This window comes from Quercus lobata, chromosome 5 (assembly GCF_001633185.2).
Source record: "Quercus lobata isolate SW786 chromosome 5, ValleyOak3.0 Primary Assembly, whole genome shotgun sequence".
NCBI lineage: Eukaryota > Viridiplantae > Streptophyta > Magnoliopsida > Fagales > Fagaceae > Quercus > Quercus lobata.
Window position 1 is genome coordinate 45,500,992 of NC_044908.1, and position 20,402 is coordinate 45,521,393.

Below are 20,402 nucleotides of genomic sequence, written 5' to 3' on the forward strand. Positions count from 1 at the left end.
ATCATGCTTTGATCTGGTTCAGATATATCGCACCAGTTGTAGCTACATTGGTACAATTGTTTGCACGAAAACACCCCAAAACAGACCTTGACTTGAAAATAATACATTTATTTAGGGTTTTGGTATTTTTCTTGATATTTTATTCGTTTTATCTACGATTTTGGCCCATAAACTGTCGTTTTGAAGGGAATTTTACAATCTTTAATATAATTAAATTTTACCTCAATCAAACGGTCGGATAAAAAATCCAACTTTTGACTAATCTTAGTTAGAGTTTAGTCAACGTTGGTCAAACTTTGCCAAAAATAACAAGTTTGAAATTTTAAAATCTTGAATGGTTTGTTCCATCATCCAATCTAGATAAACATGATTCCTTTGTGTATATCCCTATAAACATGGTTCCTTTGTGTATTTCCCTATTTTCTTCGTTTTGGAAACACGGTTTTTGCTTTTTAGGGCACTTAAATCGGCATTTTGACATGCTTACCGAGGTTGGACAAAATATAATATCTACACTATATCTATAACATATTCATAATAAATCTTAAATGGCAAGTTGTTATTAGAGGTTATTGGTGGGCAAAAAAGTAATTTTAGTAGTGGGTTCAAATTAGAAACAGTAACAACTTAGCACCTACGATTTTTTGTAAAAATGTTGTGAATGTAACACTTAATTTTTTTTTTTTAAAAAAACAATGCTACACACAGAGTATATATATATATATATACATATAACAACATTTTTAACAACAGTTGAGTTGGCAAGCTTTTACATTTTGCTATTTTTAAGGGTTTTTTTAATATTTGCATTGCTTTTTTTGTATTTTCCATGATTGCAAAATTTCTAGAAAATAAAAAATTAATAGTTATGTCATCAATAAATTGTTCAAATAACATGTTTTTGTAGTTTAATATAATATGATCATATAGATCATAAAATAAATAATATTCAATTGGTACAAAATTTGACATGTGTATTATGAGCATAGAGAATATGCAATGCAACGATTAGATTTTTGAAATATGTAATAATGTTAATGATATTGAATAAAATTGTAGGCTATGACAAATATATATATATATATATATATATAGGGAATATAGACCGGCTATAACCAATTCTATAGCTAAATTTTATTCTTAAATATATGGGTGTGCAGCGAACTTGCCAAAATCGACCTGACCTAATCAACCCACTGGGTTGGGTTGGGTCACTATTTTTCTTTTTCTTTTTTTTACAATAGGTCAATTTGGATTCGGGTTATTAGATTTACAAATCCACCAACCGACCCAACCCATCTATGTTTAATATATCTAAAAAAAAAAATTAAAATATATATATTATATAATTTTGTTATTTACTATTTTGCCTATCTTCCTAAATAGAATCTAAAGCCTAAGTTCTTCTCATATAGTTTATATTTTTTTGGTGTTATGCTCATAATTATCTGGTTACAAATTTGCTCTTATTTGTGATAGTGTTGTTCTAATACTCAATTTAATAACAATAATAATAACTAGTCGCTAACCCGTGCGATGCACGGGATATTTAAAGAAAAAATTAAAAAAAATTATTTTGCCATTATAACTTGGCTATAAAAAAATGCTATGGTGATGATTTCGCACAATGCTCAATTGCAATTAAATCTACTATTTATCACCAATATAATCTATGTTATCTTGCACATTTGTTTGCATAACAAACAGGTTGTTTTCATCTTTTTAATAAAACAATCTATGATAGAGGAAAGAGATAAACTGTTCCATTGCAGGATGCATAATGAATGTCAACTTTCCCAACTTGTATGGTGTAAAATGATGTTCTCTTTCCTCTTCTTTTGCACTGCATTACATTTGGGTAGTGTTCAGTACAAAGGATTATGCAAAACTTCTCGTAATCACATATGTTTTGGTTGTAAACCTATGCACATATCATAAAGAGTAAATCCTAATTTGGATAGATATATTATACAATTATTCAAATGGTTAAATTAAGCAGGAAATAAAGAAGAAAAGTTGCACCAGCCACAAACTCAATTAGATTTCTCTTGAATAAAATGGCGTTATAAAGTGTTATAATAAAAAATAATAAAAAATTAAAAAAAAACTGAGAAAGGGATTAGGAATACTTACACTTGAAAATAGAAATATTGAAAATATACAAATTCAATGCTTGATAATAGATCTACTTATTGCATTCTCATATCCTCCATCTTCTGCAAGTTAATTGGATATAATTAAAAAGTTTTCCCAATAGAACGCTCTTTCCTTTCCATTATGCTTTGCATATTTTCATCCTTACCAAGTTTAAGAAAAGCTATGTGGTCACTGCATAAAGAATATGTGCACAGGTTTAAAATCAGTAATAGAATTAAGGTTAACCATTAAAAAAACCTGCATATGCCATAAAAAGGATTAGTAAGGATCAGCTTAATAATCAACCTGCAAGAATCACCCGTAAAGGATCTTCTTCATCAGCTTCCTCTTTCCAATTACTGGTAGCATAAATGGGTCACTATGTGCAAGAAAATCTGCAATTGTTAAGGCTGGATTGAGGCATTAAAAGATAGAATCCATAAGAAGCATATTTCCATATTTGGGTCCTAATGGTACAATGCAAAGATGGTGACCTGTTACACAACATGTTTTTTTTTTTTTAATTATTTTATTATTATTATTATTACAATGAACATCCTAAAGATGTTAACCAATATAGAAACTTGTATCCAATGGTATATACCAAGTGGGGTAAATGCCTCTATATCATCTAGAGACCAATTGTTTTAAAGCATTTTGAATCACAAAAGCATATGATGGCTAAAGTGCTTTTGCAAAAAATGATCAAATAGTTCTAAGCAACAAACTTATAATATGCAATCATAGTTCTTGTAAATCTGACAATCTTAGGTAACTGATACTGAATCAATGGATTATGGATCATCTTTGCATACAATCTATAATAAAAAATGACAAAAAAAGGAAGAAAGAAAAGCATTTAAATTGATCAATAAACAAATTAGGCTAACTAAGTTGGAGAAACATGTTTCATAGAAAGAGAATCTTGTATTTGCTAATTAACCTTTCATGGTGCTACAATTAACCTTTCATGGTGCTACCTCAATACACAACAAAGATATGAAATTTTCATTGATCTAAATGCTCAAAGTAATATAGAGAGTTGAGAACTATTATATCATTTAATTATATGTGTCTCAAATTAATTGTTTCTATGAGGTTTTGATCTTCACTACTTACATCAACAGAAGAATTGCTAAGCATGAACCACCATTAAATTTTGGCTTCAAAAAGATTTATATACTTATATAATAGTGGTTGTGAACATTAGAAAGTGTTGACCATTATAATAGTGCATTCTTCTGCTTCCCTTTACTTCTCTAGTTTCATCAATAGACTCAATCTCTATTTCATGCAATTCAGCTTCAACATTGCGAAACATTACTGTGTCTGCATATTTGTAAATGTTATTTGCTAGCATATAAATGTTCAACTTGTAATATATTTATAAATGTTCTTCCTCTTTGACCATTTTTTATGTTCTCAATAATAATGTAATACTGAAATGGTTACTTTAATTTAACTAAAATTTTTCTCAAATTTGAAACACATACACAAACCAAAATTCAATAATACATATAATTATTAAAGTATATGGGTTATGGTTAATAAATGCAAGGAAATGTTTGTTTTAGTAACCTTCTCAATTAGGCATCACATTGTTTGTCCCACAGACTGACCCAATGACAAAAGCCAAACTCTTATCCAACCCATACGCACAAAAAATATAAGGTAAATATTCGATTCTCCTTGATATATATTTTCTAGGGATTTTTGTCAACTTACTTAGTAAATTTGCAGTACATGATGAGAGGTATAAGTTCAGTAGAAGATTGTTCCTGGGGGCGTATTTGCCTTCTTCTGTAAGTGGGATTGTAGATGTCTTCGATTTTGCCCTTCTATCAACCTCAATCAAAACTAGTAACCCAAATAATCAAGGGTGTTACTGGATGAGCGGATAACAGACCAAACAAATCGGCTCATATATCAATTATCAATAACACACCCAAAATGATAAAAATCTAAATATATTAAAATGTTAGATTGCAAAAGAACTTAACTGTTTATTTCCAATTCAATCAAAGAATTAGATAAACAAACAAAAAGAGAAGAAAGATATAATAACTCTTTCCAAAGTTTTCAAGGGCTTTAGCTAAGTCCTCATACTTATACTCCATCTCCACCCTTGCAATATCTTTTAAATTAAAGCATGGACACAATAAAAATGAGTGAAAAAGATCATAATTATTTGTAAAAATTCAAAAATTTGGGAATTTAGATTCAGATTATGTAATAAGAATAAAACAGTCGGGTATTTTATCTTGAAGGTGTTGTCTAACACAGAACAGATTGGATTGCTAAGTTGTTTTTTCTTTCTTTCCCACTAACAAAAGTAAAGTATTGTTTATGAGAAAAGTTTGAGTTGAAGCCAAGAGAAGAATATTTATAGATACAAAAATATTATGGGCAATTCATATTGCAGTGGCAGAGATTGTACCTGTCAAAGTCTCTGTTTCAACACCTCTATAAAAAACATCCATTGGGTTTGAAGTTGACCCTTGGGAGTCTGACCAAACTCTGCAGTATTGATTAAAATCTTATTACAATTCTAAATCTTCAGGCAATCATTATTACTTATACAATATCAATTAATCCAATACAACAACTATTTTGAAGTATCTGTGCTTCGTATTTTGAAGTATCTTTGAAACCTATTATTTGAATTATTTTTCTATGCAATAGCAATAGTTTGAAAAAAGAATAAAAAATATTATAGTATGGAAGGGTAAAAGTTAAATGTAGGAAGATGGATAGGACTGACAAATCTTTCCCATATAAATAAGACATGGGCAAATACACCATTCGGCAATGACACCACATCCTTCCTATTAACAAAAAAAGATGGAAAATCATAACCAAGAAATTGAGGACAAAGCCATGCTACTACAATTAGCAACCCCCTCAATTGATATGAAAGAGAGAGCAATAATTTGATTGAATTTGCTAAAATATGAAAGAGAGAGCAATGTTGCCAGTAATTGAAATTAGCAAACTCCACTATCGGTTCCAAACCCATCAATCTATGCTAATCATTCAAAAGAAACACTCCCAAACGTAACCCTAAATCATACTTAACAGCCAAAAACAATAGAACAAAATTAATAACTTACTGGTAATGTTTTCGGAGAAGTTCTGGTCTGATTATAAAGTCCCTCAGATTTTTCTCTCCCTCTCTAACTCTCTCTGCCCCTTATTAAGGCTCTCAATGAACAATAATAATGTAAGGCTCATTTGGTTTTTTAAAAAAAACCACAAATTTACTCTAAATAAAGAGAATAGGTAAGGGGGAAAACCTAAAATTAAAATAAAAACATCACTAACCATTCTTTAAAATGCCAAGAGATGAAGCCCATGTAGAATTTGATCTTCTATAGGGTTTCCCTAGGTTGAACAAAGCCAACATCGAATTTGATAGCAAACCCTTATCTTAGACAATTTATAAACAAATTAGAATCTTTACTTTGATGAAATTTGGAACTCTAACTTCAAATTGTTACTCATCTGACATTGAAAGTTGCGAGAGACTTGAAGATCTGTGGTGGCGGCAGCAATGGGAGAATCTGAGTTTTGGGTTTTGATTTTGGTGGAAGGAAAGGGTGAGTTTTAGGTTTAAGGGAAGGAGATGTTAGTGTGCGAGAAGAGGAGAGAAGTTTTCGTTTTTTGGTTTTAAACAGGTTGTAACGTGTATTTGATGGGGACAGAAATTAGATTTATTTTTAAATCAAATTTAAAAAATAGAAAAAAAAATTAAATGCTGACGTGGAAAATTGTAAGGGCTTCAAAAGCTTCGATTATATATATATATATATATATATATATATATATAGATAATAATCTATCCAACCCATGGGTCCAACCCGACCCGATTTACGTGAGTTGGGTTGAACCCGTTGGATTGGATGGAAGTTTTTTAAACCCAACATGGTAGGCCCAATTAAAATTTTTTTTTCTTAAGAAATACCGCGCGTAACTTTTTAAAATTATACTATATAAGAATAATGGTTCATACTGTAGGTAAAACCTTTCTATACTAAAAAAAAAAAAAAAAAAAAGAAGAAGAAGAAGAAGAACTTAGCGCAAATAGAGAAGCAGCCATTGTTTTCACCGTCTATTCTTCTCAATTTCTTTCCTTTAGTAACGTTTGTTTGTATGATTTCTTCCTATCTTTCTTTTTCTTTTCTTTTTTTATAAATTCCTCGTTCATATTGTACGTGCTGTAATTTCTTCCTTTCAATTTCTTTCCTTTAGTAACGTTTGTTTGTATGATTTCTTCCTATCTTTCTTTTTCTTTTCTTTTTTTATAAATTCCTCGTTCATATTGTACGTGCTGTAATTTCTTCCTTCCTTTCTTTTTCTTTTTTCTTCTACGTAATTTCTTCATTGTTATTCTACGTGCTGTGTAACTTTATGAAAAAAGTTTTATCCGTGCATTATTAATTTTGTTGCATTGCATTTATTTTGATTAGATTTTAACTTTTATACATCTTTATACTTTATTAATAGGGTTTGCGTTGTTTAAATTTATTCAAATCTTTTTTTCTTTTTATTCGATGACTATTTCGTTCTGAATCTTGACTTTCTTTTAGAAAAAGATGGGTTCTTGCATCGACTTCACCATCGAAGATATTCAGAGCTTCGTCACTGAATTTACAGAAGCTAACGTAATAGGATCGCGTGCATTCGGTCTCGTGTACCGAGGTTTAATATCAAGTGATAACAAACACGGTATTGACCCTCAGGCAGTCGCGGTAAAGAAGTCATTTGGTCTGACGAAAGAACACCACATTCAGTTCGAAGTATTTAACAAAACTCATACAAACTTCATTTTGAAGTACTTATTGTATTGTTCATTTAAGTTTTTAAATTGTTTTGCTTTGTGTTTTTTAGGCTGAAATTAGCTTCGGAAGTATACTTAATCATCCCAATATTGTAAACCTAATTGGGTATTGCGATGGACCTGAAAATTTGTATCTTATTTATGAGTTTGTTCCGAACGGTTCAGTAGCAAATCATTTACAAGGTATTATATAGTTTTTGTTCTTAATTTGGTGGTTGGTAATTAGTTTTTTACAATTCAATTTAATTATTATTATAATTTTGTTACAGAATTGACGTGGGACAAATGTCTAAAAGTAATCAAAGGTGTAGTTTCAGCCATTGATTATATGCATGGTTTTTCTGATTCAATTGTGCATGGAGACGTCAAACCGCATAATATGTTATTAACAATGGTAAATGTACTATAACTTTGTTGCTTTTTTATTAATTTTTATTATAGGAATAATAATTTACGTTTACAATCCGTTGAAAGAATATATTTATGAATACAGGATTTTGACGTAAAGTTGGCGGATTTTGGGCATGCAAAGCGCGAGGGCCAGAGGGTGATTTCGGGAGCTGTAGGAAGCGGATACATACCGACTCGTGCAGGTAAAGCTCTAACTCTAACTAAAAAAGTTAGTGTTATATATATATATATATATATATATTACTAGCATTTTTAAAATCGTGTTATATTAATATATATACAGTGAGGGCGGAAAAACGCAATGACTTATACGGAGTAGGGACCGTAATACTTCAGCTCTTGTGGAAGAAAAACCATCGACTTAAGGATTCATTTCACCAGTGGGAACATATAAGAAACTACGCTGTGAAGAACCAAAGGAAAGGTGCCCACCTCAAGTTGCGATTGAGCGGCTGTAGTGCCGCGACTGGAAAGAAGTTGAACACTCTTGCCTTAACGTGTGTACCAGATTCGATGGAGGAAGATGAACATCACTATCCGACCATAGCAGAGATTTCGGCGGAGTTGCGTCACATAGGAGTAAACAAAATAATTTCGAAATTATACAACAGTAAGTTGAAGAAGGTATTTGTTACTCTAGAAAATTTATTTGGTTAGTCTTTTGATCAGTACAGGATATTCAACTGTGTATTGATTGGATAATACATGTAATAGGATTTAGACATATGAAATTCATTTTTTTTTTTTCCGTTATAGGTGCATGTCATTACCATAAATGGTTTCTGCCATACATAATTTAGACATGTACAGTGAGAGCCTTTGTTTTGGCGGTTTTGGCTTGCCACCCCAATGGGATATAGCATTAATTCTGCTTATTATGTGTTCACTGCTCTATACTAATCTATCAAATCAACTCCCTCTAAATTATGTGTTCTCTTGTTAGGAAACCTCTTGTTTCCTCTCATGATTTTGTCAATTGTATCCATGTACGGATTCCAAACCCATTTCAAAGTCATCTACAGCTTACTATCCAGTGCTGTTTCATTAATACAAACTTTGGTCAACTCTTGCTGGAGCTTGTCAATTTTCGCTTGTGCGGATTGTAGCTGAAGAGAGAGGGCTTCTACCCTGTTGTTGGCCTCTGCATGTGCTGCATGTTCAGAGTCCAGAAGACTCTGAAGGGCTTGTACTGTAGTAGACCTTTCGCCATTGTTCGACGTCAATAATGAATCTATTTCTCTCCCTTTCCTCTACTCTTGCCTCCAATAGTGCAACTTTTGAACAGCATCTATCTCTGATACACATATTCTCATCTGCCAAATCATTCTTATGCCTCTCCCAAATTGGGTCTGACTTAATAAAGGTGACAAAAAGTTATTAAAAAATGGTTAAAAAAGATTATATTAAAAAAAAAATGTTAAACAATTATCAAAAAGCTGAAAAGTAGAATAAATGCAGCAAAAAGCTGCAAAAGATTGTTGTTAACAGGTGCGCGTTAACGCAACCCTTTTCAATTTGCCTCTCAGCCCTCTCAATCTGCGCCAATCGTTCCATTGCCAACCTCTGCATCTCACTCTTTTCCTTTTGAGCAGTACCTGCTTCAGCCCGAGCTTTATCAGCTACTTCAGTTGCTCTACTAGCTTCTCTTTCAGCAATTATACACCTTTCCTGTACTTGATCAAACCCTTTGAACTCAGATACATGCTTCTGCTCCAAATGGATCTTCTCCTGCTCCAGTATCTTTGCTTCTCTCTCAAAAGATTTGGCCCTTTCATTTACACCATCTAACTTCTCATTCAACTCTTTTATTTGAAGCTTGAGTGATGATAATTCTGCATCATAACTCTCCACTTTTGACTCTGCAACCTGCAAAGGAATTGTCAGTCAAGTACCACCATCAATATCACACATACACCACAAACATAATCATCTATTGCAACAAATGAATGTGCATGTGTGCGTTGAGCGAGAGAGGGATTATACAAAAGCTCGCTTCCTTAATATAGAAATTATGAAGCACAAATTCCTCCAAGACAAACCAAGCAGCTCATGACAATTCACAATCAGGCTGGCCATAGTTCATCCAGCATAGCCAGCCCACTAGATCCATCCTCCCATATCATGAAAAAGGTTTCAATGTTCTTTCTGAGACAATCATGCTGTAGAAACCAAGAATTCCACTTGAATATGCTCATAAACAAGAGAAAGGACTGATTAAAGAAAAACTTTGGCTGGTCAGACTGTTAAATCAGTCATCCATGAAAAAATAAAAATTTGAGGGCACAGTTTCTATAAAATCATCTAATATGAAGGATTTGAATTTCAAAGTACGATTCTAGCTCCAATAAATCCAATAATCAGCCCACATACACACTTTGTCATATCCTCACTCAATGCTGTCACACATTCGATAGACAGGACAAGTCAAATATAATTTTGAAAAGCAACAGTCGCAGTAGCACAATTCTTCAGACTTCAAAGTCAAATATTTCCAATTTATTGTGTAACAACTGGATAACCCGGAAACCTCATTTAAGGACAACATGGCTTGATGCTTGTCAAACTAATTAAGTTGAGTATCCCTCATGAAATAAAACCTTCAACATGATAAAACCTAATGACATCAAAAAATACAAATAACTATTTAATACTAAGGCAAAAAAGGAAAACTTGACATAATCTAATTTTCACATGATTTCAAAACAAAACAACATCTAAATGACCTTGTTAGTTATAAAACATGATGCCAAAAATAATTTTTTCTTCAAGACACTTCACATGTTTAAGAACTAGAAAATGGGTGCTTACCTTCACAACATTATCTATATTTGAATCAGAAGCATGGCAAGCTGCTCTCAGCCTCTTTTCCATACTTAGTATAGCACTTGAACATCGCAAGTCTGCCTCCATATATGCATTCCTCTTATAATCCTGCATCAATGGACCAATTTCCATTAATAAAACAGATGCAAACATTGTTTGTAGCTTCATATGCACATTAACACCAATTTATACTTTCCAAAAAAAACAAAGTTGGGGTTGGTCGCTCTTTTATTTTAACCATAAAATGATCTATTTAAACCAACGAATAAGAAAATTTAAGAATGAAAATGCAATATATTAAGAAAAAGGTTAAAATTTTGGTTTGCCTATAATAAATTACCACTTGTCCCAAAAGCTTAAATTGTTAATCATTAGCCATTATTCTAACACTCCTCATGTATGGGCCTTCTAGGTAAGCTAGATTAGTTGCAATAGCCCTTATTAGTACAAAACAACCTCATCAGGTATTAATGTGTGTGTGTGTATAAAATTCAAAATCCCAAAATCAAGGCCTTCAAAGTAGAAAGGAACCTAAATACTTCCCATACAACAGTAGCTACTTCATTAATTGAGTCAAAGACAACAACCCAAACTATCCAAACCCCAATTTTGGTTCAAAACCGAGATTGAAAAATAAATTTTCCACCTTAAATCACCAGAACCTTAAAAAAAAAAAAAAAAAAAACCTTTTAATGCCGGCAAACCAAAGGCCAACCATTCAGCCACAGCAACCCAAAACACCAAAGTAGATCACCCATAACCACAAAAAAATTTCTATGAACAATTGAAGTGGAGAGAGAACAGTATATAGGAAGTAATAACTGGGCAGATAGATTTTCAATTGAAGAGCAAATCAGAATTCTTACCTCAACAAATATGGTGAAAAAATTCAAAAACCCAAACCAAACAAAACCCTAACTCACACATAGAGTCAGAAATTTACAGAGTTATACCTCTTCGGTATGAGCGAAGCAGCTGAGGAGGTAGTTCTCTTAATCCTTTCAGGGGCTTTTGTGGTTGGCGTACCAGTGAGTTGGGTTGCAAGATGTTAGGCAGATTTAACGGAAAATTTTCCATTGGGGTTCGGTAACCATAGAAGCTTGTCTGGTCTCGGGGTGGGAGGATGGGGAGAGAAGAGATTTTGCGATTTGGGGGATGGAGAAGAGTAGAGAAGAGATGCGTTTTGAGTTTTTGATTTTCTGAATTGGGGAGAATAGTTATAGGGTTTGATTTTCAGAGTTGGGGAGAAATTTTAGCTGAAATTTTCGGGTTTGAATGAGAAGTAGAAGCGTTACCCAATACGTTTTAGGATTTTAGCTTCTTTTTTTTTTTAAAGCTGAAAATATAATTTTTTTTTCTTTTTTTAATAATGCTAATGTGTAAAATTGTGAAGAGAGCAAAAGCCTCGGTTATATATATATATATATATTGATGACTTAGGGTATATCAAAAAATCAATGATATTGGTGTTCATCTGTCAAAATCTATGATTTCTTTTTCCACTGCTAGTGTGTCGGACATGTCGGCGTCGCGTCAAAGAAGCGAAAAAAAAAAAAAAAAAAAAAAAAAAAAAAAAAAAAAAAAGGAAAGAAACATAGCTCGGACACCGGAGTCCTGCGAATCTTACTGGTTCCATGTCGGACATCGGTACGTCGCCAAAAATGACGTGTCGGTGCAACCTAGATCCCAACTATCTTATCCATTAGTTGAAAGAACAAGAGAGCACGCCATAAGATCCCCAATAAATGGCATAGAATGCATTATAATTGTTTGACAAAAAAAAAAAAGACATACAAAAGAAGTCTATGTCATAAACTAGCTAGATTAAGCAGAGAGTAAATAACTATACTTCCAACCAACGGCGATCCCCCAGCCTTCATTACCAATGACAAAGTTAGACATGGCAAAACAGGTCAGAATTTTCTGACCTGACCCGTTTGATCCGTAACCCGATTGACCCGTTTAAAAATGACCCATTTTGACCTGCGACCCGATTGACCCAACCCACCCGTTTTGCCATGTCTACCAACGTTGAATAGATTGAGATTAAGATGTAATTCTTATAAAATACTTACTTATTCTTCTTTACTTAATATGTTAGGTACTCCATTATAGTTTGTCATTCTTTACTTGCCAGCTCATTTTCTCTTCCTACTTTAAACAAATTGAAGATTATACTAAGATTAGCTTCTAAAAAGCTGGAACAAGAGTTGCACCAAATTTGACTATCAAGTCAAGTGTTTAGTGGTAATTGGTAACAATATCACCAGTGAGAATCTAATCACAGTTAAGGAACTCATAAACAATTGACAGATTGCATCTATTTCCAAAAAAAACTTGTTTGAAAAATACGGGTCAACTAGACCTGACTCGTAACCCAACTCAACTCGTGACCTGTTTAAAAATAACCCGTTTTAACTTGCGACCCGTTTGACTCGCAAACCCAATTGACCCGACCCGAACCCAACTCGACCCGCCCATTTTGTCATGTCTAGACAAGTCAATGATCAACACTTACAATAGGGCATTTGAGCATTACATTGCTCTGCATGTACCTAACCTTTTTGGAAGTGATAGGCAAATGCTCAATAAGTAAACTTAACTTCCCAATAATTATACAGGTTAGAAGATACAGTTCGTGTGCCAGTTAATATACAAAATACTTGTTAGATACTGCAACAATTTTTTTTGACAAATTTTTCCTCTAAAATGGGTTAGAGGAATTTCCTCCCACCCATTACATGGAGATTAAAATGATCATGCACGTGTATTTTTTTTAGCTAACTCATTACGCCATTTAAAAAAGGAACATGAAATCTTAATAGATCATGTGACCAAAAGAACACATGGATACTCAATGTAGTTGTCACGTAAAGGGTTGGAGAAACTTTCCTCCAAAATGGTTAGAGGAAAACTTTGTCCCATTCTTTCCAAATATTTCCAACAATGATCTACAACAACATGGGCTAAACTGTCGTAGTGGTGGGCATGGCGGTAGTGAAAGAATTAACAACAAAAACAAAAACAAAAGCAAAAAAATGAAATGAAAAGTTTTAGTGAGTGGAGTGAGAAGTGAAGTAAGGAAAGCAAAACCTCCCTTTAATCTGTAGTTGTATTAGGGTGTGCAATAGCACAAATCTCAGCCTTCCATTTAATCCAATGACTCATTATAATTTTTTAGCAAGGACTGAAAAATAAAATTAATTAAAAAATGGCAAATCTTTGACAATGAAATAAAAATAAATAAAAATAAAAAAGAGGGAGAAAATAACTAATATCAAAATGACTACTTAAAATTTGAGCTAAACTTGTTAAGTATGATTGGTAACAATTCAAGCAAGCAAAAATTTTCCCCTCAAGTTAGCCTATCAAGAGCCACAGTTTATACCTTTAAAATGAACTACAACACGCAAAATACCCATCTACAATTTAGGAAAATAATAGGTACCTAAGAAAAATTAGGACAAAAAGAGAAATTTCATAATGATTTTTTTAGCATAGACCAGGCAACAGAATTACTTTACTAACGTCAAAGACAACAACACACAACAACTACAAGTAGGCCACTTTCTCTTCAATCACAGCACATTCAATTGTACCTAGTCACTAATAAAAACTGAAACAAAATGGGGTTTCAGTCATTTCTAAAAGCAAATAAAAAGAGAAGAGACAATAAAGAGAAAAAGAGGGGTACCGGCAGCCACCAATGGTGTAAACACCATCTATATGCACCGTTGCCAGTGGTAGTGTGGGTGCAAGAAGAAGCTCGACCAAGTGTGAGCTTTAAAGAATTTTTTTTTTTGGTTGAGAAAATTAAAAGAATGAAAAATCAAAGAGAGAGACAGAGGAAATTTACCGAAACTACCACCAGAATTGGTGGAGCGGAACACGGTAGTTGCTAGCTATAGCCATGAAGATTGAGCATCAACTTCTCTCTTACCCGATTCTCTCCAAAGCCTAACCCTCACTTTCTCTGATCTGGGTCTGAAAAGCACCTTGTGCTCACTTAAACACCTGATTCTCTCCAAACCCCAACCCTTTCTCTCTAATCTGGGTCTAAAAAGGGTGAGAGTGTTTGGGGGTTAGGATCTCAGATGGTGAGTTACGTTGAGGGAGGAGCAAAGAACAAGCGTGGAGGTTGAGAGAGTGAAGCATTAGGGAGAGTGAGGGAGAGAACTCAGTTGAAGTCAGAGACAGGAGAAAGAGTTTAGTGGAATTCAAATTTGGGAAGCTGAAATGAAAACGGAAATGAGCACACGGATTGCCGCCTAGATTGGTGAGGTGTTAAAATAATGAGTCATTGGATTAAATGGAAGGCATTGCACACTGTGCCTTAGGTATTGCACGAGATCTCAATATAAAAAAATAATGATCAATTGTTTTGCTTAGCCCAAAAAATCCTATTATATTTCTATTTTTTTTATATATTATATGATGTATAATAGTTTAATAATAGTTATATATATATATATATATACTATAATTTTATGTAGTATAATATATATTATTTTAATTAGTTGCTAACCCGTGCGATGCATGGGAAAGCTACCAATTTTTTTAATTAAAAATAAATAAAAATTAAGATAAACCTCCAAATGATGTGACATTAGCTATTGGAATTCAACATCAATTCTCTAGCAGCACATTCTTAATAAGTGGAAGTTTCACTGGGTGAGCAAGTTGCAAGTTCCAAGTCCTAAATGAATTCATTTATTCATTTATTGAGTAGATATGAGTATGGGGTCTTGGCTTTTTTAGGTGGTAGATCTTTGGCTACTTCAACATCAATCTAGGGGAGCTTTGATTAGAGTGGTGGGTCAAACTCCTCTAATGAACCCAGACTTAGCCAAATCCATTTATTAGTTTGGAGTATCTTGTGGTAGGCTTTGCGTTCAAATTTTCACCTCTTTAGTGGTATAGTATCAATGAAGTTATATACGTCTAGCAGTAAAATAACAATGAAGCAACCCACATACAACACTAAAGCAATCACAAATTAGAAAGTAGAGGAACAATAACTTATTATGAATCTAGCAATAATAATGGTTTATGAGTCTAGTAGTAAGATATTAGTAAAATGATGTGACATTAGAATTGTAACAGTCATCAAATAATAACAAAATATACATTTTTCTAGATTAAAAAAAATGACACAAATAGCTCATTCATTTGCTAGTGTGACAATGTTGCACCACTCCCAAATGACACATACACCACAAAATCATTTGGTTGCTTGTTTATCCAATCAAATAGCAAGCCATTCTTGGACGAGCTACCTGATTGTGTTACTATCAAACAGCAAGATATTATCTAATCAATGTGTCGACTGCATCATACCTTGCATGTCCATATGTTCATGCATTTGAAGACAAAAATAATGTTGTTGAGCAATACAATATTCAAATTTGAAAAACTAAACAACATTATGCTCAAGGGCATTTATAAAATTTTAACAATGTTAAGCTACACTCTACAATTTTCTGTTTGTGTTGAAAAAAGTTTTAAACACTTGGATCACATGGGCTACAAAAATCTACCCACACCAATTTTGCTAAGGTAGCATAGCATCCTCAACTTGAGTGGTAAATGGTAAATATTAGGTTTAACATTCACAGAAGAAGAATAGCATTTAAAGTTAGCATATGATCATGATAGCAGTCACCCCAATTAGCCCCACTGATTTCCAGATTAGCTATTAAGTAAAGTCAAGCATCTAATAATGTAAATGATGCATAATTGATGATGAACATGCAATTGTCTTTCCTTGTTTTAGATGATAATGATACTTAAATACTGACATCTAAAGGCTTCAACACACTTCAGGTTACATTCAAAGGAAAACGATATTGGAGGGAGGAAAAAGGAGTAGTTCTAAAGTTCTAAACCAAAAAACATACCGATATGCATGATGAAAGAGAATAACTTAATAAATGTAACTTGCCTCTTCCCGTTACACTCTGTAAACAAACAAATAAATTCAGAACAGGGATAAAAACATAGTTGCTGAACAAAAAAGGGAATGAAATTATATGAGAAATTCTTGGGACACGACTTAATATCTATTCACACAAAAAAAATCAAATTGATGATCACCATTTTAATATCTATTCAAATTGATTATCTAAGTGTGTGCACAAATTCAGTTATAGATACAAAGAGAAACACAGCTAAAACTACAATTCAATCAACTCTAGAATACAAAACAGAAATCAATGAAGCTGGGATAAAATTTTTAAAAAGGTTGGCTACATGGGTTTGCAAAGATACAAAGAGAAACACAGCTAAAACTACAACTCAATCAACTCTAGAATACAAAATAGGCTGGGGTAAAAAATAAACCATGAAGCTATATGCTAAATCTGTTATAACTAAACTAAAATTCAAAAAAGCTAATAAATCCACACTAAAATAGTTAGAAATTAGATCTACATAGATTATCATAGAGGCAAACGAATACCATACCTTTAACCCTGATTCGAATGGAGGAAAAGAATGAAGAGAAAGGCAAGATTAATAAACCTAGAAATTGAACAGCCGTGAAAAAAAAAAAAAAAAAAAAAAAAAAAAAAAAAAAAAACTATAAAAATCAACTATTTATAAGATAATAGTTATAGAGTCCTAATAGTTATAGAGTTCGATTTCAAAAAAAAAAAATATATATATATATATATATATATATATTATAGAGTTCTAATTAAATTTGTTTATTAGATACCTTTGGGCCGATTTCGACGAGCTAGGTTGGGTGTATTTCCGACCGACGTAATTGATGGGCCATGGGCTGGATGAGACCCACGGCAAATTAGGCACCGTTTCTAGGTTGTAGAGGTTGCATGGGTGGTCTGAGAAAGGAGCTCGACCTCTGTTCGATGTTTGTGGGTTTGTGGGTATGGTGGGCATGGTGGGTTATCTGTGGCCATAGGCTTTATGAGAGCCACGGCAAATGGGGGGCCGTTTCTGGGTTGTAGAGGTTGGATGTGGGTGGTTTGTGGCAAATCGGTGGTCTGAGGAAGGAGATTGAGGCTTTGGTTTGTAGGTATGGTGGGTCTGTAGATGAGATGCGATGCTTGATTTGCTGTTGGTTGCAAGTTTATGGGTTTGATCAAGGAGGAACTAGTAGAGGACTGAGGAAGAACATGGGGATGGCAAACCATCGTATTGGTAGAGGACTGAGGAAGAAGAAGATGGGAATGGCAGACCATTGTGAAAGGGAAAGGCAGAGCTTACATTTTTTTTGTTGGTTTTATTTTTTTAAGTGTTGGGTTTACGACCTTTTTTCTTTTTCTTTTTTTCTTTTTTTTTTTGGCTTTGGTTTTATTTATTTATTTATTTTTTTAAAATATTATGCTGACGTGGAAAATTGTGGGAGTTTCAGTGATTTCGGTTTGGTTATATATATATATATATATATATATTTATAGATAGATAAGAATTAAAGAAGAAAGAGGAGTCATACCTGGCCACAACTTCAATTGATGAAAACATCAAATTTTAACCACACGTGGTGCACGTTCTCTTGGAAATTGGAGCAATGCAGACCAGTTGCTAATGAGTAAAGAAAAGGGGAAAAAGAATAGTAAATCAAACTTAACTTTAACATAGTGATTAGTGCGTTTGAAGTTGGAATGCAGAGAGAGGAAGAAACTGAGAATAGAGTCACAGATGGGTAGAGCTGATCGCAGATGTGTGATATTGTAATTTTTTGAGGATAAAAGGAAAAGTCACGTTACTTTGAAGATTGCTGCATATAGTCCCCTTCTTTAGTTCAGTCCAAAGTAAGTCACAGAAGTTTTGTAAGGATGAAGGAGGGAAAATTAGAGAAGAGAGAGGATGGGGAGAAATAGTTTTTTTCTTTTTTTTTTTTTTTTTTTGTGATTTTGCATTGATTTTAGATTTGGGTTAAAAAAAAATATTAGGGTTTGCACTGCTTTTATAGTGTTCATCATTAACCTTGAGTTAAATTATCAAAGTTTGAGTTTGAGTTGAATTTGTTAGAGATATAGAGTTTCACTGAGAGAAAAATAGTGTTTGTAATTTTATTTTTTATTTTTAAAATATTGTGTTGTGCTGATGTGAAAAATTGTGGTGCCAGCAGATGCTTCGGTTATATATATATATATATATAGATTAGGCCGAAGAAGAAGTATAACTTTAAATTTTTTGGGCTTGGCTGGCTTAACTTGTAAGCCATGTTTTATTAATTTATTGACGAACGACTGTTATATCCACAACATTTTCATAATATTTTTACAATAACTCAAAGGTGGGAAGTTGTTATTGGTTCTTAATTTCTTATTTAAATTCACAACTTAAATTATTTTTTTTTCTACCCTTAATAACTAATAACAATCTACAACTTAAAATTTGTTGTGAAAGAATTGTAGACATAATAGCACTTCTCTTAATAAAAAAACTCAGCTTATATATATATAACTGAAGCCTCTGAAACTCTCATAATTTTCCACGTTACCACTATTTTCTTTTTCTTTTTATTTTAGGTTTTATATCTTATATATTTATTATTTCTCTTTAACGTGTAATTCTCTTATCAAGTATTACAATAATTTAGTTTAAGTAAAACTCTATTAGATATATGTTTTAAGAGCTTGAAAATTCTACTTCAAGTAAATTCTATAACAATAATTTCAACAAATATAAACCCCTACACTTTTTATTTAGGTATTTTTTTTCACGTATTATTATTATTATTATTATTTTTGAGAAATTTTCATGTATTATGTTAGTAAAAAATATTCGGAAGAATGGCATAGAATACAAAGATAAAATAATAAAGGCTAAAAGCTCAATTATTGAATAATTTGGCCACTGAGATGCGAGCGTGTAAGCATATTCTCAGCAAGGTCAAAACTGAAAAGTTTCAATACAGATTAAAGAGAGGTTTTTGCTTTCGGTGGATGGGCATTAGGTGGTTTTTTTAGTGTTTTATTTTTCTGACATGATTTTTTTTTTTTTTTAATTGATGATGTGTGTTTTTTTTTTTGTTTTTTTGTTTTTTTTTTTTTTATGATTGACGTGGCTTTTCTAATAGCAATTAAATTTTTATTATTATTTTATTAGCCACATATGTGACAATTGTGCAAACTATTTGCTATATAGATATTTTTTTCGTTAGTAAGTTAACTGTAAAAACCAAATTAAGTATAAGTTGAAAATAATAGGTTTTAAATTGACTATTATCAAAATGTATGAACCAAATTTTCATTCATAACTAAATTTTTTATAACAACTTTCATGCAGTTCACATATTATAAAAGGTTATAGAGTTGCCAATTCATAATATATGTTTTTTTTTTTTTTTTTTTTTTTTATGTGACATGAGTAGTTTTTATTTTTTTATAAAAATGTGAGATTTTTTTTCTATTTTCTTAAAGAACTTGGGGGGGTTTTTTTTTTTTTTTTTTTTTTTTTTTTTTTTTTTTAATTATAGAACATTGGTTGTATATATGGAGTAGTGGGAATTTTATTTTATGTAGAGTAGGGGAGTATTTTTAAGTAGAGTTTAGTCGTGGGAAGTTTATTTTAAGTAGAGTTTTTTACAAAGTTTTTTTTTTTTTACTCAACTTGTGGGGAGTTTTTACTCAGTAGATTTTTTTTTTTTTTAAATTTTTGTCAATTTACGGTTTTGGCATCATTTCTTATGTTTTATGAATAAAGATAAGTTAATTAAATTATATGTATTTTTGGTAGTCAAAAAGGCAATAATTAACTTTTCAAATCCTCTTCATATAGAGATAAGTTACCACCGATATGATTAAATTTAATTATGTCCACTGGGAATTTGTAGAAAGTGGATTGGAACCCTTTATTTATTTTGATATGTATGTCTCTGTTTAAAACATTATAGTATATAGAATACCCGTTAAACTACAAGACTAAGGAAAACCATTAAAAACATCATAAAATTTGTAGTTCGGAACATATTTTATAATCTAAATTGAAGTTAAACTCTTTGTAGGTTTTTGGATTCTTAGGGTTATTAACTCAACCAATGGATCAATTAGTGATTTGGGGTAGCAATTAAAATTATACAAAATTTAATTTGTATTAAAAATGTAAATCAATTATACGTAAAAAAAAATAAAAAATAAAAATTTTATGACATGTTTGAAGTAAAATGGATAAATATATAATAATATACTTAGTATAATATTGGCTATTAAAAAGTTCTTAACTT

The 20,402-nt window shown here is 32.1% G+C and overlaps 2 protein-coding genes across 2 annotated transcripts; one reads left to right on the forward strand and one right to left on the reverse strand.

Moving 5' to 3' along the window:
• Positions 1-6,728: 6,728 nt before the first annotated feature.
• On the forward strand, positions 6,729-8,113 carry LOC115990557 (probable serine/threonine-protein kinase PBL15). Its single transcript, XM_031114380.1, has 6 exons — positions 6,729-6,932; positions 7,024-7,156; positions 7,243-7,367; positions 7,467-7,566; positions 7,668-8,008; positions 8,099-8,113. Exons 1-6 carry the CDS (start codon positions 6,729-6,731, stop codon positions 8,111-8,113), a joined length of 918 nt encoding a protein of 305 aa, XP_030970240.1.
• Positions 8,057-11,492, reverse strand: LOC115989464. Its single transcript, XM_031113150.1, has 3 exons — positions 11,161-11,492; positions 10,193-10,315; positions 8,057-9,250 (listed from the first exon to the last, which is right to left on the reverse strand). Exons 2-3 carry the CDS (start codon positions 10,292-10,294, stop codon positions 8,813-8,815), a joined length of 540 nt encoding a protein of 179 aa, XP_030969010.1. The 5' UTR covers positions 10,295-10,315; positions 11,161-11,492; the 3' UTR covers positions 8,057-8,812.
• Positions 11,493-20,402: the final 8,910 nt, after the last annotated feature.

Bases quoted from the DNA above. Each gene is read 5' to 3' on its own strand.
- LOC115990557 (XM_031114380.1), top strand. From the start codon at position 6,729: ATGGGTTCTTGCATCGACTTCACCATCGAAGATATTCAGAGCTTCGTC. The intron at 6,933-7,023 runs GTATTTAACAAA...TGTGTTTTTTAG, and splicing joins AACACCACATTCAGTTCGAA to GCTGAAATTAGCTTCGGAAG. The intron at 7,157-7,242 runs GTATTATATAGT...ATTTTGTTACAG, and splicing joins AGTAGCAAATCATTTACAAG to AATTGACGTGGGACAAATGT.
- LOC115989464 (XM_031113150.1), bottom strand. From the start codon at position 10,294: ATGGAGGCAGACTTGCGATGTTCAAGTGCTATACTAAGTATGGAAAAG. The intron at 9,251-10,192 runs GTAAGCACCCAT...ATTCCTTTGCAG, and splicing joins ATATAGATAATGTTGTGAAG to GTTGCAGAGTCAAAAGTGGA.